Source organism: Elgaria multicarinata, chromosome 3 (assembly GCF_023053635.1).
Source record: "Elgaria multicarinata webbii isolate HBS135686 ecotype San Diego chromosome 3, rElgMul1.1.pri, whole genome shotgun sequence".
Taxonomy (NCBI): Eukaryota; Metazoa; Chordata; class Lepidosauria; order Squamata; family Anguidae; genus Elgaria; species Elgaria multicarinata.
In genome coordinates, this window is record NC_086173.1 from 170515468 (window position 1) to 170535559 (window position 20092).

The 20092-nt window shown below is 46.6% G+C and overlaps 1 protein-coding gene across 1 annotated transcript in view; it reads right to left on the reverse strand.

The window, feature by feature from the left end:
- Positions 1-232: 232 nt before the first annotated feature.
- Positions 233-20092, reverse strand: part of LOC134395770 (zinc finger protein 345-like) — a 38974-nt gene continuing 19114 nt past the window's right edge. The window contains exons 6-8 of the mRNA XM_063121931.1: positions 7053-7067; positions 1000-1893; positions 233-599 (exon numbers count right to left, since the gene is read on the reverse strand). Of these exons, the coding sequence (XP_062978001.1) occupies positions 569-599; positions 1000-1893; positions 7053-7067 (940 nt within the window). The 3' untranslated portion in view covers positions 233-568. The remainder of the gene's footprint in view (positions 600-999; positions 1894-7052; positions 7068-20092) is intronic.

The window sequence follows — 20092 nt, forward strand, 5'->3', positions numbered from 1 at the left end:
TATTGCGCCCAGTTCTGTGCAGCACACTTCAAGAAGGATGCAGACAAGCTGGAGCATGTTCAGAAGATGATCAGGGGCCTGGAAACAAAGCCCTATGAGGAGAGACTGAAAGAACTGGGCATGTTTAACCTGGAGAAGAAGATTGAGGGGAGATATGATAGCACTCCTCAATGACTTGAAAGGTTGTGACACAGAAGAGGGCCAGGATCTCTTCTAAATCATTCCAGGATGAAGGACACAGAATAACTGGCTCAGGTTACAGGAATGCGGATTCCGGCTGGACAGGAGGAAAAACTTCCTGACTGTTAGAGCAGTACGACAATGGAACCAGTTACCTAGGGAGGTTGTGGGCTCTCCTACACTGGAGGCATTCAAGAGGCAGCTGGACAACCATCTTTCAGGTATGCTTTAGGGTGGATTCCTGCATTGAGCAGGGGGTTTTACTCGATGACCTTATAGGCCCCTTCCAACTCTACTATTCTATGACACTATAAATGCTACACTAAGCGTTTATAGGGCTTCTTCCCAGTATGAATATTCACGACAGGAATATACTCGCTCACTACGTTCAACATCTAAGGACCTCCTCCAGGTGCCTACTCCGAGAGGCTTGGAGTGTGGCAACGAGGGATAGGGTCTTTTCGGTGGTGTCCCCCAGACTATGGAATCATCTCCCTGATGAGGCTCGCCTGGCACTAACGCTGCTATCTTTACAGCGCCAGGTTAAGACTTTCCTCTTTACCAAGCATATGGCGGCACATCTTTAATCACCCGCATATTTAGTTTTTTAATGGTTTTTAATGCCTTATGTGTGTATGTTCTGTGTTTTAGAATTTTAAATTGTTTATACTTGTTTCAATATCTATTTTAGAATTTATGTAAACTGCCCAGAGAGCTCTGCCTATGGGAGCGGTATAAAAATGCAGTAAACAAGTAAATAAATAAAATTAATTCTTTGATGTAGCTTAAGGTTTCTGCTGCAAGCAAAGCTCTTTCTGCACTATATAGGGCTTCTCCCCAGTGTGAATTCTTTGATGCCGCTTAAGGCTTGTGCTGAGAGCAAATCCCTGTCCGCACTCTAAACATTTATATGGCTTCTCCCCAGTGTGAATTCTTTGATGCCGCTTAAGGTGAAAACCATGAGTAAAGCGCTTTCCGCATTCTAAGCATTTATAGAGCTTCTCCCCAGTGTGAATTTTTTGATGCTGCTTAAGGTGTGTGCTCTGAACAAAGGTCTTCCCACACTCAAAGCATTTATAGGGCTTCTCCCCAGTGTGAATTCGTTGATGCAGCTTAAGGTTTGTGCTCTGAGCAAAGCTCTTCCCGCACTCAAAGCATTTATAAGGCTTCTCCCCAGTGTGAATTCTTTGATGCTGCTTAAGGATTGTGCTCTGAGCAAAGCTCTTCCCACATTCTAAGCATTTATAGGGCTTCTGCCCAGTGTGAATTCCTTGATGTCGCTTCCAGGTTGTGCTGTGAGCAAAGCCCTCTCCACACTCTAAGCATTTATAGGGCTTCTCCCCAGTGTGAATTCTTTGATGATACTTAAGGCTTGTGCAGTGAGCAAAGCTCTTTCCGCACTCTATGCATGTGTAGGGCTTCTCCCCAGTGTGAATTCTTTGATGCAGCTTAAGGTTTGTGCTCTGAGCAAAGCTCTTCCCGCACTCAAAGCATTTATAAGGCTTCTCCCCAGTGTGAATTCTTTGATGCTGCTTAAGGCTTGTGCTCCGAGCAAAGCTCTCTCCGCACCCTAAGCATTTAAAGGGTTTCTCCCCAGTGTGAATTCTTTGATGCAGCTTATGGCTTGTGCTGTGAGCAAAGCTGTCTCCACACTCTAAGCATTTATAAGGCTTCTCCCCAGTGTGAATTTTTTGATGCTGCTTAAGATGTCCGCTCTGAGCAAAGCTTTCTCTGCACCGTAAACATTTATAGGGCTTCTCCCCAGTGTGAATTCTTTGATGCTGCTTAAGGTGTGGGCTCTGAGCAAAGCTTTCTCCGCACTCTAAACATTTATACGGCTTCTCCCCAGTGTGTATTCTTAGATGCTGCTTAAGGTTTGTGCTCCGAGAAAAGCCCTTTCTACACTCTAAGCATTTATGGGGCTTCTCCCCAGCATGAACTTTTTGATGCTGCTTAAGGTGCGTGCTCTGAGCAAAGCTCTCTACGCATTCATAGGGCTTCTCCCCAGTGTGAATCATTTGATGCAACTTAAGTTGTGTGTTGAAACTGAATTGTTTTTCACACTCTAAATATTGAAATCTTTGATATTTGCTTAAATGAATCTTCTGAGTGTTTATGTACTGAGAGCTTTTCCTCTTTGTCTTCCTATTGTGAATGTTCTTTTTTCTTGTTACTTCCAGTATTGGAATTTCACAGATGTCTGATCCTTCACACGAAATGGATTTGTTTTCCCTCCTCTCTTCAGTTTCAGTTTTCCTTCTCTGGTGTGGGCCATTTTTCTTGCTCTCCCTGAGATCACCTGCAAGTATAAACATAGAAATCATCTTGAAATCTTGGAACAAAACCAACGGTTGCTGATTTGATTCACAGGATATTAAAAAAAAATAGTTAGTGAGGCAGATCCTTCCAAACGTATTAAATATCCTGATGAACAATAGAACTGAGACGTAGACTGCCATACAACACTTTCATTTATATGGAATAACTCATATAAAGTAGCTCAGAGAATAAATGAACAACATAACATACTGTAAAAATAAAATGCACTTAAAATCTGCCATTTTCTCCTAGCTGATCATTTAACTGGAAAGTGGGATTTCAACCCTATTGGTTGTTTTCAATGTCTAGTTATATCATAAAATGAAAAGCAAGCTGTCCAGAGCTGTCTTCTGAAAAGGATTAACTCTCCTCTCCTCCATGGAGACCATTAAGAGAATATCTGTAACGTCTTCAACATTATGCAGATGCAATTATGGCAGCCAAGTGAGATTGGTTGGCAGCCAGCACTACCACAGAGTAAGTCCATCAATGAGCTCTTAACAGTGTTTTGTCAGGTCTTCAGAGTGTTTTCCTCCTTGAATTTTGGGCATCAAACCAATTGTTTCATTGCCTTCAGCTCCTTTGAAAAGTGTGAAGGTGGCAAAGCTTCTCAATTTGTGGAAGTGTATTTTGGTGCAATCATATCTTGAGCCCAAGGCCCATAAAAGACACTGCAGTGAATTCCCCCAGCAAGCGCAGGAAACCCTCTGGATTCATTAGCCTCCAGGGCCTGGGCATCCCATGTGATCCTCTTGCCTTGTCGAGGTTACAGGTAGGACTGTACTCTGCTTCGCTTTGTAGAAGCGATAGCAGAGCGGCCTGATTCGCCTCCTCCAAAGGTGGAACCAGATCGGATCAGGGGCAAACTGTTGTGAAGCGGATCACCCATTTGAGGAGTAATGCACTTAATCACAGGGCTCTGCCCGCTATTTTGGAACTTTTTTCACATAGGATTGCATTGGGCAAAAGAACGCCTATAAATTTGACTTTAAAGCTACATCTCTGAAACTTACTTTGCTTCGAGAGTGATGATTGGGGGTCATTTGTGTCAATTTTCAGATTTTCTCATCTTGTGGTTTGCTTGCTTTTAATTTTTATAGTATTGGTAAAGCGGGAGTGGGGAACCTTTTTTTTTAACGTTGATTGACAGGTTCATCTCCCAATCATGATAAATGATCAGTCTATGCAAATCATTCTCCAATCCCAATGTTGGGAGGTGGGGGGATAAGCAAAACAGAATACTTAGCAACTTTTATAGCTTTGTCTTTGGCTCAGACTTTTTCCAGCTTGTAGTGGATTGGTGAAGAAGTAGCCCCAGCAAACTCACACATACAACCTTAAATAATATATGCAGTAAAGTAACAGATAGGCAACACAGCACTGCAAGGTACCCACCATAATCTTGGTGAACAACTGAATAGATGTGGTGCAAGTGGATGATGTGCTGTACGACATGTGGCCGTGCCCACTGCCCTGGAAGATCAACAGAATCCTCCAAAGGGGAACAGTGGAAAGAAGCCCATGAGTTGCACGAGTTCATGTGTCATGTTGCTTCTCAAAGGCAAGTACCTAGAGAGGACCAGCCAAAGGACTGGGGGCACAGTCCACACTGTCCCACTGGGCACGTCCACTTTCCCCGTCCTGGTAATAAAGACAGACAGTGTCTTTGTTCTAATTCTTCTTTTTGTTTTGATTATTAGTATTTTTATTGTTATATTACAGTTATTGGCTGGACATACCCTGGAGTGTGTGAACTGTGACATAAGTGTGTGCGTGTGTGTGAGGGTGCATCTTGAAAAAACCAACACGTCATAGCAGTTTGAAATGAGTACATGGCATGAAATAAATGATGTGTTTAGAAGTATTGCAACCCAAGCGTGGCAACGCAAGGTCTGTACGCTCACCCCGTTTAGTAATTTTCTATCTTGATGTTTCCTGTGTTCATTTTTGACGTGGTTACCTGAGAGGAAGATTCTGATTTAGGTTTAACTTCAAATATTCCCCAAAATTCAGGGCATGCTCGGCTTTCCTTCAAAATGGGCATGAATCTGGATACATTTAGAAGCTGTCATGCTGCCCATTTTGATGTTTCTAACTTGAAAAGTGACAGAGATGTACGCACTTTTGTTAATTGGGATTAGGGTTGAGGGTTAAGGACTGTGGCGGCGCCTCCAGGCAAGCTCCTCCCTACTTAACTGCTCTGTCGTGGCCGGGCGCGGGTTTGAATTGAGCCCCCTGTGTCTGGGAAAGCTGCCAATAGACCAGCTAATTAGATGGAGATACAGATGTGGGCAGCGTGCCCAGACAAACCCCAAGAATTTGGCCACAAACTCAGCAAACAAACAGTGGAGTTTGTCTTTATCGGTGCTATGAAATAACACAGTTAACTCTTTAATGTCAGAGTACAAGACGTTTAAACATGAGGCAGAGTCCAGTTCCATTCCAAAAGTCAAAGGCTTACAAGAGTCCAAGAAACAGTCCAGAAGTCCAGGGATAGGAGCAGGTCATGAATTCTAAGCCAGTCCGAAGTTCAACCAGGATACAAGGTCACCAAGATCCGAAACAGGAATCAAGAGCTTTCGCCAGGGTGCTCAGTTCATCTCTGGCAAAGTTCCTGTTGCTTCCCAGCTCTCTAAATACCCCTCCCTGGCAGCTACAGGTGTTCCCTATTGAGCTGGCGTCTAGCATAAATATGCAGAGACCTGCGCCGGGCTTCCTTTTCCACCCTATGCTGCCTAAACAACTGTGCGGGTAAGTTTGTTGCTTCTCCCTCTGTGTCTTCTGAATTGGCCAAACTCCCTGCTGGTTTAATCACCGGCTCGCTGGTACTTGGCTCTGCTTCCACTTCATTCTCTTGAGTTGGCCCCACTCCCAGCTGGCACCAGGTCAGCAGCCGTGACACTAGCCTCTGTCTGCAAAGGTTCCGCTTCCTCCTCATCCTGAGTCCATCCCCAGAAACTCTTCAGAGGGCCTAACACCCTGGTCCACCTGGAAGCAAGGCCACACCTGCGGCCTTGCTTCCGTGTTGACCAGGGGGCTCGATTCAAGCCTGGGACTGGCTGTGACCGATCAGGTAAGACACCCCTCCCACCTGTCCCCTTACCTGGCAAGCCCCCCCCCCACTTACCTGGTCCCTTTATTTATTTTTTTATTTATTACATTTCTATACCGCCCAATAGCCGGAGCTCTCTGGGCGGTTCACAAAAATTAAAACCATTCGAAATATAAAACAACAGTATAAAACCATAATATAAAATACAATATAAAAGCTCAACCAGATAAAAACAAAACAGCAGCAATGCAAAATTACAAATTTAAAACCATGTTATTTAAAATTTATAGATTGTTAAAATATTGGGAGAATAAAAAGGTCTTCACCTGGCGTCTAAAAGCATATAATGTAGGTGCCAAGCGAACCTCCTTAGGGAGCTCATTCCACAGCCGGGGTGCCACAGCAGAGAAAGCCCTCCTCCTGGTAGCCACCTGCCTCACTTCCTTTGGCAGGGGCTCACGGAGAAGGACCCCTGAAGATGACCTTAGGGTCCGGGCAGGTACATATGGGAGGAGGCGTTCCTTCAGATAACCTGGCCCCAAGCCGTTTAGGGCTTTAAATGTTAATACCAGCACTTTGAATCGGGCCCGGACCTGGACTGGCAGCCAATGAAGTTGTAAAAGGACTGGCGTAATGTGGTCTCGTCAGCCACTCCCTGTTAGTAAACGGGCTGCCCTGTTTTGTACCAGCTGAAGCTTCCGGACCATTTTCAAAGGCAGCCCCACGTATAACACATTGCAGTAATCCAAATGAGAGGTTATCAGAGCATGGATAACTGTAGCTAGGCTATCACTGTCCAGATAAGAGCGCAGTTGGTATATCAGCCTGAGCTGATAAAAGGTGCTCTTTGCCACTGAGTTCACCTGTGCCTCAAGCGACAGTTCTGGATCCAAGAGCACCCCCAAACTACGGACCCGATCCTTTAAGGGGAGTGCAACCCCGTCCAGGCCAGGGCAAACATCACCTCGCCGGACAGAAGAACCACCCGCTAACAGTACCTCCGTCTTGTCTGGATTGAGTTTCAGTTTATTAGCCCTCATCCAGTCCATTACCATGCCCAGGCACTGATTCAGAACAGCCACTGACTCACCTGGATTTGATGAAAAGGAAAGGTAGAGCTGGGTATCATCTGCATATTGATGACACCTCAGTCCACATCCCCGGATAACCTCCCCCAGCGGCTTCATGTATATGTTAAATAGCATAGGGGATAAGATAGAGCCCTGCGGAACCCCATGGCTTAGGTGCCACGGCACAGAGCAATAATCCCCCAGCACCACCTTCTGGAATCGGCCATCCAAGTAGGAGCGGAACCACTGCAACGCAGTACCTCCAACTCCCAGCTCAGACAACCTATCCAGGATACCATGGTCGATGGTATCGAAGGCCGCTGAGAGGTCTAGGAGAACCAACAGGGTCGCACTCCCCCTGTCTCTCTCCCGACAGAGGTCATCCCACAGGGCGACCAAGGCAGTTTCCGTTCCAAAACCAGGCCTGAAACCCGATTGAAATGGATCTAGATAATCCGTTTCATTCAAGAGTGCCTGGAGTTGTCCTGCAACCACCCGCTCAAGCACCTTGCCCAGGAAAGGGATATTAGCCACCGGCCTGTAGTTGTTAACATCCTCCGGGTCCAGGTTAGGCTTCTTCAGGAGTGGTCTAATTGCCGCCTCTTTTAAAGAGGCCAGCACCACTCCCTCTCTCAAGGAGGCATTTACAACCTCCTGGACCCAGCCTGCGGTCCCCTCCTTATTTGATGTAATGAGCCACGAGGGGCAAGGGTCAAGCACACAGGTGGTCGACCGGACTTGGCCAAGCACCTTGTCCACATCCTCGGGCCTCACTAACTGAAACTCATCCAATAAAACTGCACCGGACGGTGCTCTGAACACCTCTACTAGTGGAGCTGCGTTAAGTGTGGTGTCCAATTCATGACGAATCTGAGCGACTTTATCTTCAAAGTGCCGTGCAAACTCGTCACAGCGTGCTACCGAAGGTTCCACCATCTCTCTACCTGGCCCAGAGTGTAACAGGCCGCGAACCACATGGAAAAGCTCCGCCAGACGACACTGAGAAGATGCAATGCTGGTGGAAAAGAACTGCCTCTTTGCCACCCCCACCGCCACAGAGTAGGCTTGATAGTGAGCTCTAGCCCGTGTTCGATCAGACTCAGCACGAGTTTTCCTCCACCTGCGTTCTAGCCGTCTCCCCTCTTGCTTCATTGCCCTCAGCTCAGATGTATACCAAGGAGCTGACCGGGCTCTGCTCAGAGGGAGAGGACGCTTGGGCGCGATCGTGTCAACCGCCCGAGTCATCTCTGCATTCCACAGAGCGACCTGGGCTTCGACAGGAGCACCGGCCATACCAGCAGGAAAATCCCCCAGAGCCCTCTGGAATCCATCGGAGTCCATTAGCCTCCGGGGGCGGACCATTTTAATAGGCCCCCCACCCTTGCAGAGGGGAAAGGCCGCCGAAAGTCTAAACCTCAATAGGAAGTGATCTGACCATGACAAGGGGGTAGATGTTAATTCCCCCACTTTCAGATCACCATCCTCCTGCCCAGTTGAGAAAACCAAGTCAAGTGTGTGTCCCTTTGCATGTGTTGGGCTGATGACATGTTGAGACAGCCCCATGGTTGTCATGGCGGCCATGAAGTCCTGAGCTGCCCCGGATACAGCCTCGGCATGGAAGTTGAGATCCCCCAGATCCATCATCCTGGGGGTCCTCAACACCAGATCCGAGACAACCTCCGTCAGCTCAGGCAGGGATACTGTTGGGCAGCGGGGTGGACGGTACACCAGCAGAATCCCTAATCTGTCTCGTGTACCCAACACACAGTATAAACACTCCAGACCAGTTATCGACTGAACAGGAAGCCTAGATAGGGAGATTGTATTTCTATAGACCACGGCAACCCCCCCCTCCCTCAAGTCGGTGCTGGTGCTGCACTTGCAGCTGGGCGTGGGCCTCGCTCTCCTTCTTCTCCCCTCACCCTCCTGGGAATCTGAGGTGCATGCACTGACTTATCAAATTCCCCATAGGGAAACGTTGAAATTTAAAGAAATTAATAAAAAATCAAGGGAAGGGAATTTTGAAAAAAGAAAAGCCATTCCACCAATTAGGACAGGAGGACCACTGGTTTGAAGGGTAAGGGTCCCAATTCAGAGCTTTTAGTGCACAAAAAAATAGTCGCTACCCGGAAGTACCCGGAGTCACCAAGGTTTTTCCTACTTTAATCCTTTGAATTGCCATCCTGCCCTCAATATTGCACCAATCTTCTTGAAACGCACAGGGTATGTAAAACCAGCATTTCTTTCTGGCAGGTCTCCATTTCAGAAAGATTGGTGAAACATTTTCCATTTCAGGATGCTAGAATGACCCACCCCCCAATAACGGCTTTTAACATGATGGAATGCTGTTTGTACTCTTCATCCTTAACATAAATGGGATAAATGCCCATTTCTACAGCTAGGAAAAAGAAACCAAATGGATAGTTACAAGATGGGGGATACTTGGCTCAGCAATACTACAAGCAAGAAGGATCTTGGAATTGCTGTAGATCACAAGCTGAATTTGAGCCAACAGTGTGATGTCGCTGCAAAAAAAGCAAATGCTATTCTGGGATGTATTAATAGAAGTATAGCTTCCAATTTGTGTGAAGAACTTGTTCTCCTCTATTCAGCACTGGTTAGGCTCTGGGTAGGGCAACGAGGATGATCAGGGGACTGGAAACAAAGCCCTATGAGGAGAGACTGATAGAACTGCACATGTTGAGCCTTGAGAAGTGTGAAGGCAGACATGACAACATTCTTCAAATACTTGAAAGGTTGTCACACAGAGGAGGGCCAGGATCTCTTCTCGATCATCCCAGAGTGGAGGCTGTGGGCTCTCCCACACTAGGGGCATTCAAGAGGCAGCTGGACAGCCATCTGTCAGGGAAGCTTTGACGTGGATTCCTGCATATAGCAGGGGGTGGACCTGATGGCCTTGTAGGCCCCTTCCAATTCAACTATTCTATCATTCTGTGACCAGACCGTGGACACTATCATGCTAAACAATTATGAAGCAGACCTCAAAGGCATGTGGTACCACCTCACCAAAGGACACCAAGAACAGAATGGGTCTTTAGGGGAGAAGGCAGATTCTCAACTAACCAGCTCCCAAGTTCTTAAGATACTAGCAACAACCTTAAATTTGGCAGAGCAGCAAACAGGCAGCCAGTGGAGTCCCTTCAACACAAGGGTAACATGCAGAGGTTTGGATCCTGTAAGTTCTGCACAAGAGAAGGCAGCTGGGGTGGAATGAAGGTGGAAGGTTCCTGTTTGGAACAAGAAGAATCATTCTGCCACTGGCACATATTCGCTGCTTTTGAACCTTGCTCTGAATTCGTATTAATAAGGCAATTGCAGATCAGATGCCAAGAGCAGAGGTCTTGGCCACTTCTCAGAGATGGGAAGCCCCAACTCAAGGGACATCCTGCTATTTTCAGAGTTAAACCAATATCCAAATTCCATAGTGGCAGTAAGAAGACCAACATGTAACAGTTGGAGAGGATTGTGAGTGTTTTGATTGTACTTTTAAGGGTTCATGTACATCACCCGGTGAGCTTAATCTGGAGTATCCCAGGAACAAGGCCCAGGCACTGTTGTCCTCAATGACAATTGTATTATGCATTGACGCAAAGAAAGAAGAGCTGAAATTCCATCTTCCAGGATCTGTCAAGAAGTCAAAGAGGGAGCCTTACCCAGAGGAATCCCATTCCTTACCCAGAGAGTCCAGGATCTCACGATTCTCCTCCATGACCTCCGTGTACACAGTCCTTTGGCCTGGATCCAGCAGAGCCCACTCCTCATCAGAGAAATGCACTGCCACCTCCTCAAAAGTCACCAGACCCTGAAAGCAGCAGAAGAAATTACTGTCTCTTTGAGCATTATGTAGCAATCCCTGATGACAAAGATGGTGAGGTCCTCCTTCTGAATGCCAGAGCTTCATGAGGGACATTCAAGGCCTTCCTAGCAGCCATTTGGGAGAAGAGCAAAGGCTAAAGGGGCAGGTTCTTCCAGGACCAAAGAGATGTGCAGGGGACGGAGGACCCCAGGACTCCCCTACCTGCCCAGGCTGCGCAGAAACCGCTTCCACTCCACCACCAAGCGAAGGAGGCCTAGAAGGATCCCCCAGGATCAGTTCACTTTCTCTGCAGTTTTTCCTGTTCCCTGTGAGGAAAACAAAGAAGGTGGGAAGATGAGAAGGTAAGTTAACGTTCTTAACTATTCCCATTTTCATTGTTGTAATGGAATCTGTTTGTTTATTTATTTATTGCATTTGTTTACCATCCCCTAACCGAAGCTCTCTGGGCAGTTAACTTAAGATAAAAACACTTAAAAACTATATACAAATATTAAAATCTGCAAAGACATACAATATACACATACATTTAAAACTACTATGAACCTAAAAAAAGACCCAAACTAATTAAATCCTGCTGATTACGTCTTGCTTGATCTGGCGCCGAAAAGATAACAATGTTAATGCCAAATGAACTTCATTGGGGGGCCGCCACAGAGAAGGCCTCTCCCTTGTTTTCGTCCTCCGATCTTCCCTCTGAGTAGGCACCTGGAGGAGGACCTTAGTTGTTGAGTGTGTAAGACCCACTCTGGCAAGCGGGCCAGAGTGGGTCTTACACACTCAAACCACAATACTAAATAACATTTCGTTTTTGAGTATCTAATGAAAAAGGGTCTCTCTCCCCCTGCAAAATCAGGCTCATGGAGAATGTTAAAGCAGCTCATGCACCTCAGGTGGAATTGAGGAAGGAAGACCATGAGGAAATACGTCCCACTAATCGTTACCCAGTGAGGAGGGTCCTCCGTCACCCTCCTGCAAGATCCACCAGTCCAGCGGCCTTTGTGCGGTGCCTGGTAGAGCCTTCTCTGCCTCAGGGAAATCTGTGGGTGCTTTCGCCAACATCCCCTGGACTTGGAACTGGAGGGAGGATCACAGACAGAGAAGGGGGAATAGAGAAGGAAAGAAATGGATCAGGTCAAGGCCGTGGGCATCATTTCCCAATCGGTTTGGCTTTTAGGCATCATTCTAAAGTTGATCTACCATCCAAGCCACAGAGCATAGGAACTTGTGTCTTTGTCAGGGGGATAAGAGTTCAACCCAGATATCCAGCATTTCCCACTGTAAACACGGGAGCTTGGTGTCTACAAATGCTACTTCTGTCCTGTTGGAAGGACTCTGACACCAGTTGAAGAAGGATCCCCTCCTTCCCCAGAACGTCACAAACCCATTCACTTCTCCTGTGGTCATGAGAAACTAAGAAGAGCCATTCTGGATTAGAACAAGGGTCCATCTAGTCCAGCATTCTCTCCCCAGAGTGGTCCATCACCTGGAGGTAGGATATAGCCATCAGGACTAGTAGCCATTCACAGGCTTTTCCTCCAGGATTTTGTTTAACCCCCATTTTAAACCATCTAAATTGGTGGCGGTCACTACATCCTCTGGTATGGAATTGCATATTTTAATGATGTACTGTAAATTTAAATAGGGCCTGCTCTACACATGAAGAACAACAGGTGTCATTGGAAATTGGGGCATCCCTTCCTTAGAGAACATGCAAAAAGAAATTGAGGGAAGTATTAAGAACACAGTTCCTGTTAGTTCTCAGGATGAAATGCTCTCACCTGCTCTTGGTCCTCTGCCTGGCTCAGGAGGAAGCCTTCTGCCAGGGCCACCGCCTGGGAACTGGTCTCTGCTCCACATTCTCTGACCCAGCTCTCTATCTCCTGGGGCAGGACAGCCAGGAACTGCTCCAGAACCACCAGGTCCAGCATCTGAGCTTTTGTCTTCCTTTCTGGCTTCAGCCACTGGCGGCAAAGGTGGTGGAGTCGGCTGCAAACCTCTCGGGGCCCTTCAGCCTCCTGGTAGCAGAACCTCGTGAAGCCCTGGCGCTCCGCATCTGAGCAGGTGTTGCTCCCAGGCTGGTCCTGCTGCACTCTTCCTTCCCAGGGCTCTGCACTGCTCCCTTCCTGGATGTTGCAGGAGACGTTTCCTGCTTCAGGGCCTGCAAAGCTTTGCTCTTCCATCTTCACACTCTTCTCCATCTCCACTCCCACCAGGACTCGAAACAGTCTCCTTCCTTTGCTGACAATTTCCTCCTTTGAGGGAATTAAATCAGCGTAAGGCCCTGAGCGTATGAACAATTAACAAGAGACAAGGGAGGGTGTGTGAGGAAACAGTCTAAAAGTTACAATGAAACTAAAAGGCAACCACATTTAAAACTTTAAAAGAGCAAGAAAAGCCACATCATGGCAAGCCCTTCACTCAGAGCGACCCAAAGAAAGACAAGAAATCCTGGCTACCTAATACCTGATGGCACGGGGGTCCCTTTGCCAGCCTTTGGGCCCCCAAGCAGCATGACCCTTCCCCAAACGAACAGAGACCCAAAACTGGAAACTAACTATGTATTTCTTCGATTCTAAGACACACTTTCCCCCCATATAAACATCCCTAAAAATGAGCTGCATCTTAGAATCGCGGGTGTGTTGATTTTTTCTTAAAATCAAACCTTTTTTTCTGTTGGTGGTACTGAAATTAGTGTGCGTCTTACAATCGATGGCATCTTAGAATCGAAGAAATACAGTAACTTCTCCCCTCAACTAAGCGGGTGGGGTGGTCTGGCTCCACCAGTCCACAAACAGCAAGCTCTCCAGGGCTCCCAGTGAGGAGAGAAGGTTTATAAGGGAAGTAAATGCAGAAGGATGTCACATCCGGAAGCAAAATGTGAAACACACAATGATTACAAAGAAATACATCTGTACACTCTGCAAAACACACTGCAGTTTAGCTCCTCCTAAGGCGTGTCAGAAGACAACGTGAAAAGAGTGCCTTCCACCAGTCCAAAGTAGATAGATGCAATGATAAAAGCTTTCAACTACATAACATAGTCTACAACAGTGGTTCCCAAACTTTTTCAGGTCACCGCCCCCTTGGTTCCACAAACTCATGCCCAGTGCCAGGTGCCCCCTACCCTACCCTATAAAAGTCATTATTCAGAATAGCAGTTTTCAACGACCCACTAAGGAAGATAATAACAATAAAATTCAAAACAGTAACAATTAATTGAAATCCAATTAAATTTTTTTGTTTATTCAATTAAACTTAATTGGTGAACGTGATCCAGTGATATCATCTGTTCAAACACTGATAGTCATTTAGCAAGTATATTAGATATCACATTTAGTAACTAGGGTAGGTTTGGTTTAATTTGATTTATTGCATTTATATACCACCCCATAGCCGAAGCTCTCTGGGCAGTAGAGTACCTCACTATTCTGTAAATTCTTATGTGATGGATGGGCTTATTATTATTATTATTATTATTATTATTATTATTATTATTATTTATGTATATAGCACCATTAATGTACATGGTGCTGTACAGAGTAAAACAATAAATACCAAGACGCTGCCGCATAGGCTTACATTCTAATAAAATCATAATAAAACAATAAGGAGGGGAAGAGAATGCACCAAACAGGCAGTATAAAAGTCAGAACAATTCAAGTTTTAAAAGCTTTAGGAAAAAGAAAAGTTTTTAGCTGAGCTTTAAAAGCTGCAATTGAACTTGTAGTTCTCAAATGTTCTGGAAGAGCGTTCCAGGCATAAGGGGCAGCCGAAGAAAATGGACGAAGCCGAGCAAGGGAAGTGGAGACCCTTGGGCAGGCGAGAAGCATGGCATCAGAGGAGCGGAGAGCACGAGCGGGGCAATAGTGTGAGAAGAGAGAGGAAAGATAGGAAGGAGCTAGACAGTAAAAAGCTTTGTAGGTCAACAGGAGAAGTTTATATTGGATTCTGGAGTGAATTGGAAGCCAATGAAGAGATTTCAGCAGTGGAGTAACATGGTCAGAGCGGCGAGCCAAGAAGATGATCTTAGCAGCAGAGTGGTGAACAGAAACCAACGGACTGATGTGAGAAGAAGGAAGGCCAGTGAGAAGAAGGTTGCAGTAGTCCAACCGAGAAATAACCAATGCATGAACAAGAGTCTTGGCAGAAGAGACAGACAAAAATGTTCAAATCCTGGCAATATTATACAGGAAAAAACGACAGGATTTAGCTACTGCCTCAATATGAGGAATAAAGGAGAGCGAGGAATCAAATATAAAGCCAAGACTACGAGCTTCCTTGACTGGAGTAAGTGTAACATCATTGACAGTAAGAGAGAATGAGAGATGAGGAGAAGGTTTAGGAGGAAAAACAAGCAATTCAGCCTTTGCCATATTAAGTTTCAAACTTGATGAAGTGATACCAGTTTCCTAATGTCTGGTTTAAAGTCACTTAACGTGAGTCTTAAATCACCACGTTTAGTAATGTGTTTTGCAGCCATCATGGAAGGGCACACCAAGAAATGTATGTCTCTTCATCCGTCAGGGTGGATTCCTGCACTGAGCAGGGGGTTGGACTCGATGGCCTTGTAGGTCCCTTCCAACTCTGCTATTCTATGATTAGCATTTTGGTGCTTTTGAAACATTTCAATTCGCTGCTAAAAGGACTCTTCTTAAATGGTATTAATACATGTGTGCATGTAATACCTCGAGCACCCCTCTGCCACCCCCTTGCCTCTTAACGCCCCCCTAAGCAATCCCACCACCCCAAGGGGGCAGTACCGCCCAATTTGGGAACTACTGGTCTACAATTTCATGGTTTTAGGCAGCTGAAGTTACATTCGGCCTCATCAGGATATAAGGAGCATTCTGGATACTTGGAGCCCCTAGCCGTGAGGAGTAAAACACTCATGGCAAATTCTTCTCATGGAGGCCTCTTGTTCACCCTTTGAGAGCAGGACTGAGTCCATCTCAGGCTCCAGGCTGCAAAACCTTCGGCCCTCCAGGAAATAAGAGGTCTGCTGGTGAGCCAGAGTTTCTCTCCCAATCCCTCCCATGGCTCCCTTCTAAGCCTTCTCTGCTCCCAACACTTGAACCGCAAAATTGCACCAGAGTAACACCGATTTCTCCCCACTCTCAGGACGTGAATATCGGGCTCACTTAATACATCAAAGAGGGACGAACTAAAACCAACAGCAGGCTCCCTTCTTAATAAACAAAAGCGCCCCAGGTTGTATTTCGAAGGCCTCGTGACCAAAGTGACTTGTGAATTTTACTTATTCACTAGGTTTAAATCGGGGAGGGGAAACAAAACAAAAATGCAATGCAAACAGGACACCAGGGCAGCCTTTTGCCCACAGGGGGGACATTCCTCCTCCCCACCTGTCACCTTTCCTCTTGTGTCCCTCCCAGACCCCCCCTTTCTCCAGCCTTCCCTTCTGCGATCCCCTAGTTATGGGGAGGGAACGAGGTGCGGTGGTGTCTTGAAGGGGCCCCAAGTGGGTCAGTCCCCTGGGGGTCGCTCCCTCTCTCTTCCCACCCCCCCCTGCCCCAAACCTGCCCTGGGGGCTCATTGCTCCGCCCTCCCCCGCCCCCGGACCCCCTTGCAATCTGCACTCACCTGCTCCTTTGCAGGGGAAAAGAGGCTGCAGGCAGCGGAAATACGAGGCTCGTAGGAGCACGGAGAGAATCCCAGGCTCCTTTGCAATGGGGGGGGAGGAAGTGTGGGGCAGGAAGGGAGGGGCCTCATCCAGCCTTGGCTCTTCATGGGCCTCTCTAGGACCAGCACCCTCTCTGCCTCTTTAACCCTTTGGTGGAGGCAGCACTAGAGAGCCGCAGAGGCTCCTGGCAGAGACGCGGACCTGGGAAAGGGGCTTTTCCATGGGGGTCTTTTATCCCTCCAGCAGCATCGCCGCCCCATCTGCTCCTGGGGGCTTTGTGGGATCCACAGCTGTTTCCCCTTTGAGTGCGTAACGCAGCCTCCGGCGTGGGAGCCCTCCGCCCTTCTGCCTGCCCTTGCTGCAGAACAGCGTTGCCCAACCTGGTGCCCTTCAGAACTCTAAACACGAATAGAAGCTCTAAAAAGAGAGAGGTCAAGTAGGGTGACCCCGAGAAAAGGCGGACAAGGCTCCTGTATCTTTAGCAGTTGCATAGAAAAGGGAATTTCAGCAGGTGTCATTTGTATAATATGGAGAACCTGGTGAAATTCCCTCTTCATCACAACAGTTAAAGCTGCCCTCTTTTAAATCTGGTCACTCTAGTACAGCTCCTTAAGAAACATTCGTATCTTAAGGCTTCCTGGGTGGTATGTTTCATTTGTTTAACAAGTTGAAAAAAAATGTTCACTGATTTCTTGCTTAGGTTTTAAAATAAACCTTCACAATTTTCCATCTTGTAATAGCCTTAAGTCAGCTCTGGTTACACCTTCTCTCTCTCCCACTGGCACAGAGTCAGAACCTCATTTTCAATGAGGAGCCTGGTTCCTTTGGGGTTGTAGACAGGTCCTGGGTATGAAGTTGGCCACAGCTATATCTAACTCATGCAGTGCCTCCATTTGAATTCCTACGGGACAGTCCTTGCCTCAAGAGAGAAATTGGCAGCTAGTTTGAGTCCTGGTGGGAGTGGAGATGGAGAAGGGACCAAAGATGGAAGAGCAAAACTGTGCTGGCCCTGAAGCAAGAAACATCCAGGAAGGGAGCAGCGCAGAGCCCTGGGAAGGAAGACTGCTAGAGCACCAACCTGGGAGCAACACTTGCTCAGACGTGGAGCTCCAGCGCTACAGGGGATTCTGCTACCAGGAGGCTGAAGGGCCCCGAGCAGTTTCCAGCCAACTCTACCACCTTTGCTGCCAGTGGCTGAAGCCAGAAAGGAGCGCAAAAACTGAGATGCTGAACCTGGTGGTTCTGGAGCAGTTCCTGGCTGTCCTGCCCCCGGAGATGGAGAGCTGGGTCAGAGAGTGTGGAGTGGAGACCAGTTCCCAGATGGTGGCCCTGGCAGAAGGCTTCCTCCTGAGCCAGGCAGAGGACCAAGAGCAGGCGAGAGCATTTCGTCCTGGTGACTAAAAGGGATTGTGTTAATACTCACCTCAACTTTCCCCCCCAAAGTCCTCTAAAGAAAGGATGTCCCAATTTCCAATGGTGGTGAACATGGGCAGGAGGGTGCTGTTGCACTCATGTCCTGCTTGTGAGTTCATGGTCAACAGCGGATGGGCCACTGTGGGGAGAGAATACTGGACTAGATGGACCCTTGTTCTGATCCAGAACTGGTCTTCTTAGGGCTCTTCTTACGATCACAGGAGAAATGAATGGGTTTGTGAAGTTCTAGGGAAGGAGGGGATCCTTCTTCAACCAGTGGCAGTGTCTTCCCAAAAGGACAGGAATAGCATTTTTACACAAAACTGCTGTGTTTACAGCAGAGGATTCTGGACATCAGGTAATGTCTGGGAGGTTCTGTCTTTCCTCCTGGGTGGTTTTCAGAGTGTGTAAGTGCTTTGCTTATGCCAGGGCTGATCTCTTAGCCCCTGGACAAAGACACAACATAGTGTGCTGTGTGGTTTGGAATGTAGATCAACTTTAGTAGGAGCCCTGAAATGCAAACATATTTGAAATGCTGCCGTCGGCCTTCACCTGAACCATTTCTCTCCTTTCCTAATCCCTCTTCACTGTCTGGGATCCTCCCTCCTACTCCAGGTGCAGGAGATGTTGGCCAAGGCGCCCACAGATTTCCCTGAGGCAGAGAAGGCTCCATCACACACCACACCCAGGCTGCTGGACAGGTGGATCTTGCAGGAGGATGACGGAGGACCCTCTTCACTGGGTAAGGGTGAGTGGGACGTATTTCCCTTTTGTGTCCCTCTGCACATCTCTACCTTCACATAATTATTATGAAATAACATACAATTCATGTTTGTCAAAACAATTCCCAAACATGTTACCTTCTTTTCAATTTGAAAACCTGCCTTTTCTATCAAAATTTCGATACCCTTAAAATAATCCGCAAATGCCCTCAACCTATATGTCTCTTTTTTTAATCTTCACTCCTCCAATTCTCTGAGCTTGTCTTATATCTGAAACCAGCAATTCCAACACTAAAATAAACAGTAGCGGTGACAGTGGGCAGCCCTGTCTTGTCCCTCTTTGTATTTCATATGGTTTGGACACATCTCCATTAATCATTATTTGTGATTTTTGAGAGTTATGGATGGATTTCACCCACTTTATGAAATTTACTCCGAAGTCCAGTTCTTCTAAGGTTCTAAGTAAAAAAATCCAACTAAGGTTGTAAAATGCTTTCTCTTCAACCACAATATTTCACCAGATATTCCACAACATTTAAAACCATCCTAACATTGTCTCCCATCTGTCTTTTGGGTAAGAAGCCACCTTGATCCTAATGAATGAATTTTTGTAGGACTTTCTTCAGTCTTTCTGCCAAGGTTGCTGTGAATAACTTATAATCATTCCTTAATAGTGATATTTGGTGATTCGAAATTTCTTTGGTTCACTAAAATTCACCCCCCCCCCATATCCCATACTGTTGATAGTTGTCATTGAAGCACTTTAATTTGTTGAAGAACACTTGCCTTTCCAGGTGTTTTCCTCAGATCTTCTTGTTGTGCACCTTCAGAGAAGATAGGACAAAGCACAGGCAAGTCTCCTCTAAACAGTAGACAATATGGGCAGAAAGGAGTCTCTAGCACTGGTGACCTGCAAAGTGTGTGCAATGTTCGTGTTCCTGCCTGAACTCGACATGAAGAGGAAACTCCCTGGAAAAGGGTGACAGTTAGGAGCAGAAGAACTAGAAGGCATTCTACACTGGTGTAACAATTAGAGTTAAGCAACCACTTTCAGCTACTGGATGATGCCACTGGAGGACAGTCTGCAGAGGAAGAATTACAGGAGACACCACGCAGCAGTGAACAAGACTCAGAAGGTCGGTCGACCAAGAAGAAGATTAGAGTAGTTGTTGTGGGAGACTTCTTGCTGTGTGGGATTGAAACCCAGGTATGTCGTGAAGACCCATGGACTCGCCAGGAAGGCTGAACCTGAGAAAGAGCTGAGATTAGCATGGGATGCTAAAAGTAATAAAAAGTCTTTCTTCAGATACGTGAATAGTAAAACACACAGGAAAGAAATGGTGGTTCAACTGCTTAATGAGGATGGGTAATTGATAACAGATGACAAAGAAAAGGCTGAAGTGCTCAATTCCTACTTTGGCTCAGTCTTCTCCCAAAAGTGGGTCTATGACACACACACACCCCGGGAAAAGTGATGCAGAATTTCAGGGGGCAGGATTGCAGTCTGAGATTGATAAACAAATGGTCAAAGAACACCTAATTTCCTTGAATGAGTTCAAATCTCTAGGGCCCGATGAACTGCATCCTAGAGTAATGAAGGAGCTAGCGGAAGAACTCTCAGAACCATTGTCAATTATCTTTGTGATATCATGGAAGACAGGTGAGGTGCCATATATCTGGAGGAAGGTTAACGTTGTCCCTTCTTCAAACAGGGCAAAAAGGAGGAACCTGGGAAAAGACAGACCAGTCAGTCTGACATCCATCCCTGGGAAAATTCTGGAGCAGATTATAAAGAAGTCAATCTGGAAGCACTTTGAAAACAATGCAATGATTACTAGAAGGCAAATGGGATTTGCCAAG